Source organism: Xylocopa sonorina, chromosome 4 (genome assembly GCF_050948175.1).
Source record: "Xylocopa sonorina isolate GNS202 chromosome 4, iyXylSono1_principal, whole genome shotgun sequence".
NCBI classification, from domain to species: Eukaryota; Metazoa; Arthropoda; class Insecta; order Hymenoptera; family Apidae; genus Xylocopa; species Xylocopa sonorina.
The window spans coordinates 9482285-9502132 of record NC_135196.1 but is presented as its reverse complement, the minus strand read 5'-3'; the positions used below and the strand labels follow the sequence as shown (position 1 = coordinate 9502132).

The 19848-nt window shown below is 43.6% G+C and overlaps 1 protein-coding gene across 1 annotated transcript; it reads right to left on the bottom strand.

The window, feature by feature from the left end:
- Positions 1-12905: 12905 nt before the first annotated feature.
- Positions 12906-14441, bottom strand: LOC143423172 (pancreatic triacylglycerol lipase-like). Its single transcript, XM_076894297.1, has 4 exons — positions 14378-14441; positions 13853-14206; positions 13449-13691; positions 12906-13318 (listed from the first exon to the last, which is right to left on the bottom strand). Exons 1-4 carry the CDS (start codon positions 14424-14426, stop codon positions 12906-12908), a joined length of 1059 nt encoding a protein of 352 aa, XP_076750412.1. The 5' UTR covers positions 14427-14441.
- Between the last annotated feature and the right edge of the window lie 5407 nt (positions 14442-19848).

Below are 19848 nucleotides of genomic sequence, written 5' to 3'. Positions count from 1 at the left end.
CGGAATAAAAGACGAGCGGCTCTGGATATGTTTCCGTTAAATACACCCCTAAAACGCGCGAAAGATCGTAACGAGAGACAGGACGCGGATGGGCTGGGGCGCATACACGGTTATCTAGCATCAGCCGTGCCACGGTTCGGTTTATGGGGAGCGGATCCTAAAAAGGGACGGCCGTGTAGTTTTCCGCAACGATGTAACCGGTAAACGGTATTTTACAGTCGTTACAACGCTGGAACAACCGGCGTGCACGCGTGTTTCACTGCACGTTCCATTGGCGAACAAGAAAAGTGGCGCTTCGCGTTCGCCGCTTACGTCCTTGTAAATAATGCAACGAAATGTTGTATTTATCAAACACGCGACTTAATCGTTCGCAGGCTGATCTATGGCAGCGTGCGAGTCGCAAGGAACTTCGAGCGTTAAATAAAAAAATACTATAAATGTTTAATTTCGATATTCTAATGCACGCGTTCGAGACTCGAAAAGGATACAGCCAGTATTAAAAATCTTTAGTACTATCGCGTAAGTAGTTAAACGAAACTAGGGTGGAACATGGTACTCGACTTGGTTATAATAAAATTGCAACAAATATTTCATTTCTTTGAAGTATATAAAAATTGCAATGTATATGATTCATAATTCTGTACTCTTTAATTGCCAAAGGGTAAGTGTAAATTGAAATCGAATTTGTATTAATTACCCAGTCATCCTAATATAATAATTGTATCTTCGTTATTGATTCATCGTCTAAAACGTTGTTCAACGTGATCCTGTAAACAGGAATCAATTTTTATATCCTTGTGGAAATTGTTCAATGGCGCGTTTAATCCGATACTGTACGGCCAGTTGGACGAGTAAGAAAAAGCTAACACTCACGGTAATAATTTCTGGAATTACATTATTCGGCAGCCGATAACAAATTTCACTTGATAACGGGGCTTTAATTATGAAGTAGAAGTTAATGGCTACCAATTGATTCAATTAGCATACGTTATAACAATCGTATCGCACTTGACGCTAAATAAATAAATCGTTATTTAAATCTGAATTCAATAAATGCATTCGGGGCTGTCCGCGCGTCTCCGTCCTCCATCATTCGTCGTCACATCTCGTTCGATTTTGTGACGTCCTCTTTCGATTCCTTCAAGCATTCGCTAAGTGAATATTATCGAATGTTCATACATTTACAAATTGGTTGCTCCTCGTATGTGTACAGAAGATGAGTATATTTCAATAAATATTCGTACCGATGCGGTGCTAGGTATCGAATCGATTTAATAATTAGGGAATTAAAATCAGGATTAATTACTAAGTGTTTATGGATAGATTTTACAGTCAGAACTCTTGAAAAAGTTCGTTCCAAACATTATTGTATGGGTATACTTTATAGAATTGAATGGAATAATTTAAATTAAATAGAGAATAGATCCTGAATTTATAAAATATTTTTTAATCATAGTCATCATATATTTATTTAATTATCTATTGCTTAGATATTTGTCTAATAAACATATAGAATTGATTTATATAAAATTGCTGGACTGCAGCAAGATGAAACCGAGGGGTTGTCAGGAAACGTTCCCGGATCGGTCAAAAGATTTGCCGGTGTGTTAATTCCCGCGGGAACAGTGGACAACACTTTGACCGTTTTTTAAGCAGGTCGCTGGTGCCACCTATCGTTCGTTAGACGAACTAATCGGCTACCACGCATGCGTCTCTCCGAGAAAAATTCAAATATGGGGAAGGTCGGTAACGATGATTCCTAATGAGATCGATACGGCGAAGAAACTACGAGCGCAGTGTGGAATTCGCGTTACTCAAGCGAGAAAAAAGCTCGGAAAAATAATTAAAAAGCTGGAAAAAATGAAAAAGTGAAAAGTTTTCAGAAAAATCACAAAAAACCGTGATCACGAATGGCGCTGATTTTTTAGGAGAATTTTTTTTAGCCACCCCTCGGGGTAGACTTTTGTCGCGACAGCTTATACGACGGGTTGCAGACTGCACGGGCTGCCCTTGCGATTGCAATGGCTGCGACGATGCACTCTGAAACCGAATCGTACCTCGTACGCTCGAATGCAGAAAAAAATTGAATATTTGAATGAATGAAAGAATTTCTGCGCGTGATTTAATATGTTTCAGTAACTCGTCGATCAACGATCACCAAGACGAAACACGTTCTAATTTCCATGGGGACGTGACCTTCCATCGCACGAAAATTAACGTGAATACCCTCCGGAACTACTAACGATTTTCTGCGCTATGCACGGAGTAATATAGACATGGCCGTTGACGTGTTTCGCGTGATATTGGAAATGCCTGGGAAAACCCGTTACAATACAATACAATGATCCGTCTATTATCTAAATACCGTGACAAAGAGCCTGTTAACGTAATCAACGCCAAAATTTTCCGGCGGGCGTACCCGATACTCAGATCGGCCGATCTCGTGTTACGGTGCAAATTAGTCGCGGAGAGCATCAAGCTACGATCCCAGCCGCGTTCCCAACGAGTGGAATTAACGATGCACGAGAGAAACAGCCGTGGAGAGTCTAAATATCGATCATACGCCGGGCAAGCAGCGGGCTTATGGCCACTGCCACTCGAGGATCTCGAAACGGCCTTCAGCTTCGAGCCTGTTCCCGCTGCCGGCGGCGTATCCTCGACGGCGCATCCTCTTCTTGGCGAGGCTCGATTGCTTTGATCCACTTAACTTCCACCTGGGCCTCGTCGAACGCTCGGCTGACTCTGAACTTACCTCGAACCGGATTTACGCGATCGCTCGACGGTCGATTCGTGCGTGCACGCCGGGCAGAAGTGCCGCTAAAGGGTGGACGACGAAGGACGAGCGCAGGAAGAGCGCGGAGGAACACGGTGGAAGAGGGACGGAAAAATAGCCGTGTAAAGTGCACGCTGCGCGAGTGACCATTGGTCGAGTGCGGAGCAACCGATAGGGTCCAGTCTTTCTCGTTTATCCAATCGATCGAGCTGAAAATTTCCAACCCTTAATTAAGATCGCGAGGGCACTTGAGTTTTCAATTAAAAGGGAACCGACGGTATCGCTCCGTCTCGTTCCATCGGCGTCCGAACGTTCTCGTTCTTCCCGTCGCCCTTCCTTTCTCCTCCTCTCTATTTTTTCTTCACTGTTTACCCGCTCTTTCTCTCCCTCTCCGTCCGTGCCGCTCGACGGCGACAATATTAAACAGCAATCCTCCTCGCGAGCACTCCGCGTCGCGAACCATCCGCTCGACATCGTTGCGACCGAAATATGATTCGTCGACGCGACCGCGAGTCGGTGGACCAGCGAAGAGGATCCGCCGCGATCGGTAATATTCTATCGCGCGATATGGAGCCTGATCGCGGGCACGCCAGTTTTTCATCAGCTCCCACTGTAGCCGGGAGCACCGAAAATTGAAATTCCTGCGCGCCACTCGTGCCGCCTTCCACTTCACCCCGTTTCCTAATTCTTGGACGAGCGTTGACGCGACGTTGTCCAAGTTCGTCCGAGGATCGTGTGTTTTCAATCTGCCTCTGGCGAATGGAACGCTATTGCCTGTTCCTCTTCCCGACCTGCTCGTTGTCTCGTTTCTCGTTTCTCACGACGCGAACACTTGAACAATTACCTTGCATTGGATTTCAATGCAATGCGACGGATCGTTAAGATTATTTTCAACTTTTCGCGAATACCATTAAAATCTCTAAGATCGCTAAGATTTCCGTCGCGTCGCAGGCACGGATCAGTCGAGCATCATTATTTCACCGTCTCCGTGACCGCCTTGCGATCCAGGGTCGTCTCCCCATCCCATCAGCCTCGCATAAAACGCGCATAATTTAAAAAAGCACGATCGGCGTAACGGTACAACAGGAGAGGCGAGTCCGTTGTTCTGACAAAAAAGAGCAAAATGCGTTATCAGGTGGATTGGTGGCGCGGGATGCAGCGAGGGTAGCCAAGGGGTGGCGGCCACGGGGATGACGTGTAATCGCGACAGTAGCGAGTAGCAAGAGAGAGAGAGAGAGAGACGTACAGAGAGAAAGAGAGAGGAGGACAGACAGAGAAAGAGGGAGAGAGAGAGTGCAAGTGGGTGGTATTTTTGGGGAACAGCGGGGTTCGGTCCGCGTCGCGGTATCGCGCGGGCTGCGGACGCGTAACCCTCGCGCAATGCCAATTTTTGCACACGCATCGTGCCGGTGTGTACGCCATACGCGGCGTGCTGCTGGATCCCACCCACGCACGGCCACGCAAATACAGCTGTCCGATAATACTGTGCACGATGACCATGGGACACGGGGTTGATTGGGGTGTGCAGGCTAGCTATGCAGTTTAATTTATGTTGCATCACCAGCCAGTCGTAGCTGCATGAACCTCTCTTCTATACGACGCCGGTCGCGTCTCCGCAAAACCGCGATTTCTCACCGCGTACGTACGTACCCCCGTGGCATGGTTCTCCGCGGACGAGACGACCGCCGTCGTCTCAACTGTGTGCTCTTATCCGCGTGCTACGTGGATGGGCGTGCGTGCGTGCGTGCGTGCGCGTGATCGCGCGTGCATCTCGCGTTTGTTCGCGGCGCGTGTGCGTGACGAATACGCATCGGCAGCAACGGGCGGAACGTCACCGTGCATGGAGTGCACCGGCGGCGGCACTGCAGCAGGTTCGTAGTCGGCCATATTTGTTAACCGCGTCTGCGAGACGGATAATCGATCTTGCGGTTGATCTGCATTGGAGGCGGATAGGTGACGTTTATTGGTTCACTGTAACGCCGATCAACCGTGCAAGCTTCGCGGCTACTGCGTGTGCCGCCGTGTTAAGCGTCTCGTCGATACTCGCCCTTCTTCGCCAGGTACACTTGGGATCCGACGTTTTCTGCTCGCGGTTGTTGGGGTTCGCGGTTGGGGGTCGAACATGGAAAATTCTACCGTAGACGGTTGATTTTGGATTGTGACTCCACTTGTACAGTGGAGATTGCTTCGTTAGCTGAGGAGTAAAGGGTTCTGACAAGTTCTAATTTAACTTTGGATTTGTACGTCAGAGGAAGGTTGATTTTTTATATGAAGATCACTCCTATAATTTCATTGAGCTCAAGTTCTTTCTGTATAAAGTAATTTTTTTCTTGGCAAGAAAGCAAATTGTTTCCAAGTGTGCTGGATTATTCACCTACGTAAAAATAGAAGCGAACACGTGCTTTCATCTACGAAGTAGTTGCTTTTCTTCGTATTGCATTTCCTTTCAGAGAAGCGAAACGTTGGCATGAAAACTGATGTTAGCTAATCACGCTATCGATCAGCAGCGAAAAGAACCTTCGACTGTTAACGAATAAGACGCCAATCCAGAACGAGAGCGAAAGCCGGAACTCTTGCCCCGAATAAAAAGTACATTCAGGGATGCTAATTAATAAGGGCGCGTTGCGTGGGCGTAGCGGACTTTTTCACGCGTCTAAACCCTTTCACCCGGCCCATCCCTCGATATCAAACATAACCTCGCGAGACAAAGCGTCCTGCTTATCGTGATGTGAGCGCAGCAAGATCAAACAGCCGATAAATAAAGGAGCGTCGAACTCGAAGCATCGGCCAACAGCGCGGAAACGGAATCCGGGAACGAGCAGGAGAAGCTAATTAGCGCGAATCGAAGCCAGGCCGTTTGATAAATGGACGGTCAATATTTGAGTTAAGGACACCTCCCCCTCGGCCGCCCCTGCCTCCTACACTTTCATCTTCGCTGCCTTTTTATTTTCATTCTTCATCCACGAGTTCTTTTGCGCGAGCCGTCTGCACACATATATATAGAGACGCGCACCCTTGGCCAGCCTGGTCGAAGTGGTCGCCAAACTTAGGCACGTTTAGCCGAGTATCTAGCTTTGTGTTTACACGGGCAACCTCAGCCGCGAGATAGGGGATGATTAATGAGCGTTCTTCAAGGTTTATTAACGACCTGTCCACGCTCGCGCGAGCCTGACTTGACCACTTTTTGGGGAACGGGAACGCTGGGAAATGGCGAACTTTCGAGGTTCGCGTCGCCGGGTTATTTTTGCAAATCCAAAATCTACACATGCTAGAAACAATGACAAGTGAAATTGTAGGAAATTGTGAATTGTAAACTGAAATTGGCACATGTAATAGTCGGTACGAGACGTCTGCTTAACATGCTTCATCGATTGCTTTATGAAGCGGTTGTTACAATATTTGTTATTTATGTAGCATTTAAAGGAACGAAAATGCAAAAATGAAAGGGTGCATGTTCGGATTACGCGGATGGGAAATGTTGGATACCTGAGACGGATCAAACGTTTGAAAATTTCATTACGACCAGTTGCCTCGAATTACGTGAAGTGTTCGAAAGTTTCAGACACGCGAAAATTAACTCGGTTACTCAAAATTAACAGTAATGGTCTCGGATAACCCATCAGATTTTACGGGAGCCGAGAAGTTGCCTACTTAAATATCAAATGCGCGGCTTCAAATTCTAAATAGTCCTATCCATTTCTAAAATTTACTAACTTTCGAGTGCCACGCGTTATCTGCCATAATCGTTCCGTCAATTATATATCGAGATCAATATTTAAATCCTCGTGCGACACACGAGTCACTTTTAATCGTCTTCATTTCCCATAAATACCGATAAACGCACCATTTTGACCCATTTAAATGCTTAAGAATTCTCGTTAAAAAGAATTGATAGCAGCCAACAGTAATGTCAAACAAATTTCAATAAATCAACCAATGGAAATGAGTCATTGTTGTTCACAGAGTGATGTAATTAATTCGTTATACTTGCGATTAGTCTCTGTGTCACGATGACTTTGATGTATTCTCTTATTTGCGAAGTAAGTAGATAAATCCGTGCGGGTCAGACAGAACGGGTCACGTCTTGGGTGGCAGTTGACTCACGCACGGGAGACCATAAGGCACCGTACAAATACACGGTAACCCAATCCGATAATAGTTAGACAGTCAATTAAGATGACCGTCATAAGAACCAATTAAACGTAAGTGGCTGACCGTTCTAGCTCCGGTTACGTATTTACGATCTGAAATTATGCCTTTTCCGTGGCTCGATCGACCATTACTTGACGCACGATTCCTTTAGACCATGCTCTTAATGACGAAACTCTATCTGAACACCTGGTCTCCCCTTGACTTCAATGGACAAAATCGTAGTATTATCAGAGAAGCCTAATTAGGGTAATAACGAATGATCTAAGTGGATTAATAATTCTATTAATCGTTAAAATGATTTGTACATGCAAGGGTATAAAATATTGGGTTCTAGGAAAACGAGGAAAAATTATGGTGTTTGTAACGTAATCATCGTCGAAATTAATAAAGCAGCGGCGATAGAAACGATCGTCTCGTGGATTAGAGTTTCTTCAAATTTAGACGAATGAAACGAAATTCCAAAAGAGACGCACGGCAAAAATATCCCACGGGCTGAAGTGAACCTTCCGCGTTGAAACGGTTTAATTAAAACAGGACGGTGTATTTCGAATTTCGATTCATTCGATTAACACTTTCAATTAATTACTGACGTACTACTTCTGACCGGGGCATAATGAAGCACGTTATCGGAGATATTACGGGCCGATACGAGCTTTAAATTGTTTTCGATGATCGTTTAAAATTTTGCTTGTTTTCTGGCTGAAACGCGGCGGTCCGCACTGTAAATATGATGCATATTATCATCAACCGGTGGTGACCTTGGCAATTAATCACCGTGTTAATCGAAACGTTTGCTTAATAAGTACGCCCGGGAAAAACAGGGTCGCGATTCATTTAGCAATTATTTTATGCGATGCACGCGTAAATTCAGTGAAAGGTGTCATGAAACATGCACGCGCACGACCACCCGGTCAACAAAGTGGAAAATTTCGAAACGAGTGCCGCCCGGCTAGTAATTTGGCCAATTTCGTGACTAATTGGGGGTCAACGAAAGGAACGGATTCGGTTGAAAGCGATTGATAAACAAACGATCGATTCGTTCCATTCGTTCTCTTCAACAAAATCTCGCCCAAAGACGCGTCCTGTTCTACGAGATTTATACTAAAATAACCGTGTGTACAAATGCTGTATAAATGTAACAGCCTACCGTGAACGTGACGAGTAGTTGATATGAAGACGCGCGTATGTGCTCCCCTCATTAGAGCATCCACCTAACGAATTTTCAGTCATTATTCCCAAAAAACGAATCCTCTAACGCAATTTTATTTTACTTCCCGTAATCACTCCCTTCGTTTATGACTACTTTGCAGTCGCATACCTCGCATACGTGTACACACACGCGCGTGTTTACCAGGCACGCGAGGATCCTTGGAGAAACTAGGATTTTTCACCCTCTGGTCGACCCGGTTTCTCACGGTCAGAAGTGGTCACAAAACGAGTTTCCGCAGGGGTATAAAAAACGAGGAGCGGTTATTAAATATACCTCGAAGGGCGACCAGAGAAAAGGTGTCCGTTACCTCCTCGTTAATCGTACTGTGTTACTCTGTTTCCGCGCGTTTCCCCTGTCGCTCTGGCTTTCCTCTTTCTTAAAACTCCAGCTTGCGGAGGCTCCTTCCACGGTTGAAAGCGTTTTAAAAATTACCTTCTGTAATTCCATTAACGTGCAAGGTAAATTGAATCATAACGTTACGCGCGTTGCTGTCTGCAATATTTAACGTTCATCTACTGAAAGTAATAGATGAAAGTCGGAAATGTATCTTCTTCAAATTAAACGTCCCATTTTTTAAAGCTGTTGAATTAGAAACAGTTAGTAAAGTAGTGACATTCGCGCAAGATCACGTGAAAGATTTGCTAAAACGATTGGAACTAATAATAACTATCCACATTATCGTTGACGATTAAGTTCGCGTCACTTATGTAGATATCTCGGTGTATAGAAATGAATGAATTGCAAAGAAGATATAACAATCCCTAATAATAGAATACAATCTCTATTAATAGATTAGATAAAGTATTAAATCTCCAGTATTGCTCTCCAACTAATCGCGTACCGCCAGATGTTCGAACCAACTATCTCCCGTTCGTATAAGAAATGAACGAAGTACACGTAAAATTCCGCCACCGATTGTACACTGATACCGTGTACTTTCTCCGGAATCGACGGAGGAGCCTCGAAAACGAGTAGGCTGAACAGAGAAATTTTAATCCCCTACGCGTGGACGTCGGCGTAAGAGAATTTCCTGTCGGGTGGAGAGAAAGGCAACGGGCGCGAGCGAGATCTCGTTCGGCATCAATTCTCCGAGAAAAATAAATGACCGGTCGGAGGGCGAGCCGCGGCGATGAAACTGTCCCTGTCCGAGGGGCGAGCGCGCTGGCGAAGCGGCGTCGATACTTCGCCAGCCGGAAGCGGAGGAACCGGGTACAGCGCTCGCTGATATATGGACCCGTGCCGCGTTGATAGATACCAGAAACTTTACAACTTTAATTCCTCCCCGGGCGTCAATTTCGGATTTTAATCTTGACCAGCCAAGTGGAACCCACGTGGCGAGCAGGTGACAAGAATTACCGACGCCCACGCGGCGGTCCTGGTTTTTTAGGCCGCGATTTCCGGACGGCGCACGACGGCCGACAATTTCCCAGCCGGCGATTTCCACCTGGCAATGTGCACAAGTGCAACGCAAATATGCTGGAATTCTATAAAATGTCTGCCGCGATGGATTCGTTTCCCGATGACCAACGGTTGCGGACGGTTCGGTCGGAGGGTCGCTCGTTTTACTAATCGTCACACGGACAGAGACAGGTTGTTGCGATTTTTTTTTTTCTCCAGGCATCGCGTTCCGAGCGTTCGATGGAGTTTGTTGTTTTGTTGAAACGGAGTCGTGATGCTTTAAGTCGTGACGGTGATCGTAGAAATATCGCGAACATATAATAGAAAGATGTGGGACAGTAAAGCCGTTATTACAGTATTTATTTATTTCGTTTTTGTGTTCTTGTTTCCTTTAGAATGCGTACTCTATGCATTTTTCACTGCTGAAGATAGTATGGATTCTTCGGTGTATGGCTTTCAACGGATTCCTGCATTTAACTGTATGATGCTAGTGTTAGTAAATTTTCACGGATTGTCTGCTGTCACAATGACGTTTTTTCCAATTTGAAGGAATAAATTCGTAATCGCTTAAATTTTCTCTTAAAAATCGTCGCGATTTTTGACCCAGAAACGAACCAGCCATCGAATCAATGAAAAATGCATGTTCACGAAGACTGGAGAAGATAGGTCACATCCCATCAGACATTTTGGCAATGTTGGCTTATTTCTTGTTATATAAACTCAATTGTAAGAAAATTTGCTGGTGCCCATAAACAGTATTTCCTTGGAATAGTTCCAGAACTATTACCAGCAGTGGAAGACACATTCAGCAAGTATATCAACTCGCAAAAACGACTCTCAGGAAGGAACTAAAATATGAAATTACCAATTTCAGTCAAAGTATTTAAAAACCAACATTTTCAATTATTTTTAAATACTTGAATCGACTTACTCATTGTCGAAAGATTACGTCGATTTATTTTGCAAAATTGTTCGCAAAGTAATCAACACGCAGAGGTGGACATCGTATAAATCATTATAAAGTACATTATCGAACAAATAGCATCTCTCGCGTTTCAACACGAATCAACTGACACGATCTTAGTTGTGCGATGAAAACGTCGAATGAAATGAAATTTCGAGAAATCGAAGGAGCGATCTCTCTGGCCCAGGGTGAGCTTTAATATTCACGCGGAAGGGTATAGATTACGTACGATTCAATTGCCCCGGAGTCGATCAATTGAAAAACCAGCTGCTAGTGATAGACAGTTTAGAACAGAAAACATTAATTGCTTCCCAGTAAAATGACCACTCGAAAATTGAACAGCCGGCTGTTCGATAAGCAATTTTTATTGAATTTAAATACATCAGTTTGTGTTTCAGTCGATCCACATAAAGTATATCGGGTCTGTATCTCTCTTCGATTTACATAACACGTATTATTTTCGTGGCGATATGACTGACGAAACGATCTGTATCCAACTTTCGCATCGGTTTATTAGAAATATCTCTTCAAACATCCCGATATCATCGAACGAAGGTATATATCGACAACGATCGAACAGCGCGAGAAATGTTGCCTAATATTGAGTAAAAGAATCAAAGTGACCAATGGAGGAATCCAAACTGATAATTGCCGGACCAACTGATAATTGGTGGATAACTTATCTTATTGCCACTTGTGTTTAATGCTACTTCAAGTAACATCGCGATTATCTTGAACCAGATCTTACACCGGCGAATTCACAAACAACGATTTTTCTTGATAACGAACAGATTTATCGATCGTAATCGCCGAAATATTTAAGATAATCAGAAATGTACGCAATAATACTCGTGTTATTGAGAATTTAGTAAAATTAGATTAAAATCAGCTCTGAGATTGGAGCTGAGATTTATAGATTATGAAATGATAATTTTTTTGTTTTTTAGCATCAAATAATTTTGATATTTAAATATGTACTTTGATTGATGCTTCTTGGCGAAGAATGCAGATACTTGACTTATGATACTCTCGTATAACGCCACTGTTTTCGCGCATCATTGTAGATTCATTTATCACCTATCTCATTTACATGTTTGTTCTATTTGAACGTTTAACTCTGTCATTGAAATTATCGACTGAAGTGTATTCCTGTTTGGGCCCAGATAGGGTGAACTTGTCTCAGGTGAAGGTGTTCCGGTTTGGGACACTCAATGGATGACTGTCTCAGGTGAAGGTGTTCCAGTTTTGCACCCCTTTTTAATCCCAGATCTCATATCTAAGTTTCACCTGACTCTTTTAACCTGCTCGATCATTTCACATAATTTAATCAATCGTACAATTAATTAAACGATACATATATGTTGCTATGATGAGTACTATGATGAGAACGTGATATAGGGGGGGAAGAAAATCGAAGCGCAATGTCTGGTTATCTTAATAGACGTTGATGCCCGTATAATGACGACGATAAAAGACTTTGACGAGGGGTAGCTTCGAAAGGCTCCTTTTTTTCACGTCGTACAGAGCCGCAAAGGACTTTGTATCCGGAGCCTGGATTTTTCTGAAACGGCGTCAGGTGCATTCCTGTTTGGGACATCCCATAGCAGGATAATCTTTCACTTCGTGCTACCGCTTCAGGTAGGCTCATTGTCACCCCGCACCCCTGTTCACCTGAAGAGTGTCACGTTTGCGACAGGTCACTTTTAATACTCCTTTTTCAAACGGGGACAATGGCGAAATTCGAAGAGTTTCCTTACGCGATATCAGTCACAAAGCTGGACAATTAACACATTAGCGTGGTGTCTTTATCAGGAGGGAGTGACACTTCGACAATACCCGTTGTAATTTTCCATAGGGTAGAAACTACGAAGTTTATTTTTTAAACGAGTTGTGTCACTAACATTCGAATCATTGCTTGTGATATCTTTAATACATAACAAGGAATTGGAGAAATCATAAATATCCATGCAAAATAGGAACTCTGTATTCTTCCTATCTAAATATATATATGTATATTTGCTATCTACTTGAATTCTTAGCTACACTTATAACAACATTGAATAACAAATTTTTAATTACAAACACAGAGAGATTATTACCACGGCATGAACTTAAAATACCAAGTCGTTGCGAATAAAATGTCGTCAATTGGTGTCAATCTAACGTTCTCAGACTCATACAAGTATACGGAATTATACTCAGTCCAAGCTTCAAGGAAACTTAAACGCGACAAAAGTTTCCTTCAACAAGACGGCATTTCAAACGCACACCCTACAACTATAGATCTAATTAAAACACAGCGTCGTCGCTGTTCATCATCGAGCGAAAGGAAAGTTTCGCTTTACAATCATTCCCAGACACTTCCATTTCATTGCCAATTCAATCGTGCCATCGAATCTCGCAGCTACCTACGATCGTCCTTTCGCGAAAGGTGACTCCGGATGGGTCTCCAGATAATAGTCGCCTTTGACGCCCAGTTTTGGCGCAATGCCTCCCATAAGTTGTACATTACGCGAGTCGCAATTCCTTTGGACGAACTTCTCGTAACTGTTACATTTCTTCGCCACGAAGCCTATTCTGGTGTTAATGGATTCCGCGTAGTAGTGGTAGGAGCGTGAGTGCGAGCAGGCGCCAGTGATATCGGCTGGACAGCCAATTTGTTTACTGCCACCATTCGGGAAGAAGTCAGCGTGACCGATGGAAGATTCGTAACCGAGCAAGCCAGCGTTCGTGTGGATAATCTCGACGTAATTTGCATCGGTGTAAGACACTCTTTTGCCAGGGCCAGCGGTCATGAAGTTGGGCAACGCTGGATCCAACGCTGCAAGAGGTACCATTGTAAGAACGAGTGGTCTATTCCTTTTGTTTCGCGACTAACGCAAGATGTGCGACAAAAATGAAAAGAAGCGATTCGATCGAGAATATCGGTGACGTGTATACAGTGTACTCACCGACTACATAGTTCAACTTGTGGCTCGCGTAATGCGCTGACAATCCAGCCACGTGGCCACCAAGAGAATGGCCCACAACCGTCACACGTGACGGATTCAGCCCTTGCGACACGACGAAGTCGATCATTTTAGAGACGTACTGCGAGACCATCAGAACACGGCTACTGCTCCAAACATACGGCCTTTTCGCTATCGAGCTCCAGTCGATCACTATCACGTTGCAGTCAGCGTGTTGCAGAAAAGCTGCAGAATAAAGGGAATGTTACTGGTTTTAAATTTGACGCAAGTAATGCGTGATTAAGCTGGAGTGTCAATTAGGGATGAAACAATGGACCGTAGAGAAATCATTCGAAGCTCTTTCGCGAGATTTCCGATTTCTTGTAAATCTTTAGTTAAGTCCTTACCATCACGGACCAACGTGCAAGCTTTGCTCTTTTTGGAATTTACCCATCCATGGGTAACGAATTTCGTTTCCTTCTTCGGGTCGAAATGGCTGTGTTTCAATTCGTTGACATCGTTCAGGTGCAATAACTCAGGATTGTTCTTGGTCTGCCTCGTATATAGATAAAAGAGCACGCGATTTTTCAAGTCCTTTTGAGTAGCTTCTTCGCTCTCTGTATAACGCTTGTGCAAGTCCAATTTCACAGGTTTGTCATTGTCGTCCAGTACATACAAGTTGTCGAATTTGCTGGCCAAGGTATCAACGACCCTAAATATGCTTGCATTGGTTCCTAGCAGGTTGTCACCCACTGGACCAGCTATGGACAGCGAAATAAAATAAAAATCGTTTACGACTTATAAAAAACAACAAAAAAAAAAAAAAAACGGAAAATGGTACTGTAAACATGGCTATATGAAAATGAAATGGTAATGTGAAAGATTTCTTTCTAGACTTGGGTATCTGTGAGATCGATTTAATTAATATTTACCAGCGGCAGTGCAAGCGAATACCAAAGCAATAAAAATGTTCAGCCCCATGTTTGACTCGACACCATTTACTGTCGCCGTTCGTCGCAAGCTCCCTTATAAACGATCGCATGACTCAATTTGAGTCAAGCGAAATACCATCTTTGTCGATAAGATAAAGTTTCGTTACGTATGGACTGTCGGTGTACGTAAATCATGAATGCTTTTATCTCCTTCATACGGATATTCGAGGAAGTACGTTTGATTCAATAAATGTTATGGTTTAGCGTAACGCGAACGTGATGATCAAATATTTTTCCTGTCAAATGATTGATCGCGCCCGATAAAACGTGACAGAACGAGGAAGCTTCCCCAAACGGAATATTGGCCAAATCTAACAGCACTTACATCATCCTCACGGATTATGCAAAATATAATTATGGGAAATTTGATGAATTTAATGTGATACCGTGTATTCACCAATTTTGTTGATAATTACGCACGTAATCTACGGTTATATACATACAATGATTGTTTCATTATGAGAAAACAATCCTATGTAGAATAATCATTGTTTACGTGCAATTAATACCATTGGCCTATTATTATTTCTAAAGATCCAACGTTAAAACTTGTGTTTTTCATTAGTTCATTTAAATAATATTATAATGATCGATTAAACGAAGCGTGAAATAATTATCTAGGTTCTTCAATTATTAATATCGTATAATATTTTATAGAATCTAATGGGTACAGTTTATCGCTTAATAATTAATATTCGATGCTAGTCAATTTCGTTTCACAAGTGAAACGACGAGTGGAGCGTTGAAAAATGATTTCATAACAGTGTCCCCTTGAAGAAACACAATTATGAAATTATCTTCTTAATCCCGAAACTACGCTTCACTAATAATTAATCACCAGTGTCAAAAGTTTCCGGCTTATGTGTTATCATTTGATGCGTGTTATTCTTCTGCCGTAATCAGTCACTGTAGGAAAAGACGTAGAAAAGATCCTATTGTCAATTCACGATGTATCAGCAACGCAATTATTTTTCATGTCTTTCGAAACTGAATATTGCATTATATCGACTGGATGATAACCGGTACCCTCTCTGTCGTACACTCGTTCTTTATGCTGGTGGACGTAACACGCTCGTGACTTGTTGAACATGTTTTCTACCAGCACCGTATATTGACGTTTTCCGTTAGTTTATTTAAACTGGGTATAATACTATGCGCAGCGATATTGTGTCCAAAATAACGACAGTTTAATTCACCGAAAGCAACACAATGAGCGACGCTAATTCATTTATTTATATCGACATCATGTAAAACGTATCAAGTTTTCATTCGATATATCCCATTAGATTCGTTTCTTTCAATAGGTTCGCGGAATTATTTTCATTTTATAGAAACACGCGATTCAAATTCAAATTTCAATTTTAATGCTTCTTGAGTCACTATTATATATCTATAAAACGGTTTGAAGGACATTTCAATAAGGAAACGGATACTGAAAATCCTTTCTGGTACTCAGCACACGTTTCGCGCGTATTTTCCAATTGCTGACAAATTTTCTCAGCCGTTCCTTCGGAAATCAAAGAGTTTCCGTAACGATTCCTCGCCGTTGGATAAATGGCACTCTGTTTAACGCGTTTTTACGCGATTAGCAGACTTTAATTCAGTTATTTTAACGGCATTACGCGGCGCTCGTGTAATCCCCTTCCGGGCGCGAAATAAACGACCGAAAGGAAAAATCTCAGAGTTAAAGGTTTAAGAGACGGAAACCTGTTGTGCCCCGGCCAACTCCGGCAGCTTCGCGCGTTCTTTTTTCCTTACCCCCCGGCCGTCACAGATTCTCACCCTCGGAGCGGAGAGCGTTCGTTTCTCAGACAGAATCAAACAGGTTTGCGTTCCGGTGTGTATCCAACGCTCACACGCGCGCCTACACGTGTGCACGTCGAAGAATAAAAACTGGCCTCACGCTGGCTCCTTTGAAACTTTTTGCCCAACCCGTCGCTCCTCGCGTCGAACATAAGCGGTCCGATTCTCTGCCCGCCTCGCCTTACTGCATATTACTTCTTCTTTTCCCTCTCGCTTGACACCCTTCTTTCCATTCCTCCCCGGGGGCATCGACGAGCATCAAACCTGTAGCCAGTTTCGAATTTATCGGGGAAAAAACTGCGTGTGTCTCTCTCTCTCGAAATTGACTTCCTTTGTTTATCGTCTGTTGATTCACCCTCGATTCCCCACCCTCGCTCTCGCTTTCCGCTTACGATCCCTGATATGTAATTAAAGAGTTCTATGCCGATTGTTTCAATCAGCCGGATCGTTTCCATCCGCTCGCAGGCAGCCTCAGCCAGGGCTATTAATAATCCTAGCCGGCAATGTGAAATCGTAATTCGTTAACAGGTAGTGAAAAATGCGGGGGTAAATTACTCGCACGGGAAACAGAAAAAATACGTCCCGCTTTCTCCACTTTCGCCGCTTCGATACGACGACGCGTTCCAGTCAATAGGATGCGCATACTGCTTCGACCGAGCGAAAAAGGGAGCAAAAATCCAACGATACCGTGCGCGATACACAATCCATTACGGTGCACGGTCGAAGAGGTCGTTTCGATACTAAGGTTACCGATGTAATCCAAGCGGTCTGCCAATTAACTAACTCATTACAGACATCGCGTGGTCTACCATGTGTTCTCTACAACTCTAACTCTTTCTATTTCCAAATATATTTCTAATCAAACACGAGGAAATATCTAAATATATATGCGAAGAATCAATGGTTTCCTCGACGATGCGATCGTCCCTCGAAAAAAGCTAGCATTTTCTTCGCCGGAAGAAAAAAAAAGCAGAAGAAAAATCGAAGAAATGCGAATTTTTCCAGCTTTCTTTTTTCTCTGAACGAGAGCGCAAGGTCATCGCCGGCGCAGAATGATTCTTAGACGCGTAAAGACACCGCGTCCAGGGTGCGGCCGGTTGCGTGAAGCTCGAAAATGAGGGGGTTGCAGAGGGGGAGCAGAGGCGCACGTAGGTCGGCGGTGCGGCGGCGGCACGGGGGGATGAGTTTGGGGATTGTGAAAGCGAGGGCGCCTGCAGTGACTAGCCTCCATCGATTTACCGTGCGCCGCCATCTTGCCACCCTTCGCTACGGGGGTTGACCACCCGACCGACCCCCCCGTCGTCCCTCTGCACGCCGGTGTCGACCCCTCCAGCCACCCGCCCGACCGTCCACCCACTCAACCACCCCCCTGTGCGCACCCACCCCCCTCGAGGCAGAGGCAGACATTTTGAAAAATGATTCCGAAAGTCATCGTGGCTCGGCACGTCGTTTTTCAGCCGGGCTTCCTCCGCCCGCGCGCGCGCCACGGCCCGTCCTCTTTTTCGGCACGCAACCCCTTCGTCCGTTCGAGGGAAGAAAAAGCGCGCGTACCCGGGGCAGCAAAAAGAAGGTGTATCGGAGCGTCCGCGAGAGACAGGGGAGACAAATGAAGGGGACCGTGGCGGATGGTAATTTCGCGATACTCGGATATTAAGTTCGCGACACTGGCGAGCCTCCCGTCTATCGGACATCCTTGTTGCGGTATCGGCTGATCGAATGTTTCCGTTTTATTGCCCGTCGATCTCTAATTAACGATATCCGATACTTTAACCCTTGATTCGAGGGGACAGTCGGCTGGTAACGTTAGAAACGCGCAGCCCTCCTTTTTTAAATAACGTGTCGCATGATCTTTGATACACAGGTACGTATCGTCGAATGCACCTTCTTCTGCGAGCGTTTTGAACTTGGTAATCGTTTCAATCTTGGATGGTTCGACACCTTCTATTAGCGAATTAAAATTTAGCCTCCTGAAATTTGAACGATATACATAATTTCGTTGAGATACTAAGTAAATGATATCTGATTTTAAATATTATTATTATACACTAACATTTGAGGCAAATATAATTGTATTTAACAATGGTATTTTACATCGCGAATAAGGTATTTAAACGATCAAATAAATTAAACCGTAGATAAACAATTTTCAATTAATATAATATACACAGCTACTGCAATATTTATAAAATACATAAAGGCTTTCAAACAAACGGATATCTGTTCAAACATGGTTGTTAAAAAATTTAGCGCTCAATTTCAAATGTCATTCGCATACTTACTAAAAATAGTACTTGCCTACTATCATAACACGATCTCTCTTCTTCTTCTTCTCAAACAATTTACAAGTCAGGTGTGAAACTTCACCACGGATAAATTGTCATGGATATCATGGAAAATAATGAAAGCGAACAAAATTGAACGTTAAACGACAGGGTTAATTGCGCTGTGAGCCACGCAGCCTCAAGTTTTAGAATGAATTCGCGCTTTTAAAGAGACGGTTGCAGCTCGTGTATGAACATCCTGAATCAAAAGAGGCCGGGAACAAAGGGGGTGCGAGAGAAAGATTTCAATCGCGTCTACCAATCGCGAGATAAACAATGCCGGGCTTTCGAGAATTTACCCTGCGGTTGATCGGCTCTCGATTAACCTGAAAAAAATTTTTGTTTTCCCAGTAAAAAAAGAAAAAAAAGAAAGGAAAAACCGGCCGTTCTCCTCTGCTCTGTCGGGGATATCGGAGGAAGTCGGTCGGTGAAAAAGTTGCAATGAAAATATACGTCGAATGGTTCCAACGTCTATTTTCATTCCGTTCGTGTGGCTAATCTCGTGGAATATTATCCAATTGTTGCGTGCTGTTTTAAACGAAAATCTTTAAACGAAATCACACATTTCATGCGTGAAATTGCTTTATCGCGCGGAACGCTGTTAGAAAGCTTCCTCGAGGAAACGATGCCTCGGTAGTCCGGCGTTTTTCATTTCAAATGCAAAGGTTTCGAATGTCGAGCAAGGAAATAGAAGTGACGAATTCGCTTGCTTATGTGCGCATTGTTTAAGTTAGTCACACATTTCGAATAAGCGATGGGCATTGAAACGACACGGTTGATGCAAAAGCTGCAACAGAAAAATGTTACGTGGTCACTGGTGGTATCTGTAATTGAATTTCAACGGGAATAACAGGAAGCCGACAAATTTACGAGATTGCGTTACTCCGTTCCGGACCGACGATTATACGTCTTCATTGTTCGTTTTCTCTCTGCATTTGATTACAAAGAATCGCGCTGTAACAGATCGGATGATACCACTTTTACTCTCCGATCGTCCACGAACGCGAGGAAAGGACACGTGTTTAAGTTAATCAGGAAAATAAATTCGCCTGTAAAAAAAAAGGGGAAAAAAAAATAAACGAGGCTCCGACAATCGATAATACAGTGATGGATGGCTCTGTTTCGGCTGGTCGTTCGTAAACAATAAATTCCTTTCATCGCTTTATCTTTATGAGAAGCACGGCGTCGTAAAAAGGCAGAACGAATTTTACAATTATTTTTTATACCGTATAGTTCCTCGCACTCGGTGCAATATTATTCTCAGTATTTACAACGCACGCAATTTAT

Bases quoted from the DNA above. Each gene is read 5' to 3' on its own strand.
- LOC143423172 (XM_076894297.1), bottom strand. From the start codon at position 14,426: ATGGGGCTGAACATTTTTATTGCTTTGGTATTCGCTTGCACTGCCGCT. The intron at 13,692-13,852 runs GTAAGGACTTAA...TTTATTCTGCAG, and splicing joins TTGCACGTTGGTCCGTGATG to CTTTTCTGCAACACGCTGAC. The intron at 13,319-13,448 runs GTGAGTACACTG...TACCTCTTGCAG, and splicing joins CAAGTTGAACTATGTAGTCG to CGTTGGATCCAGCGTTGCCC.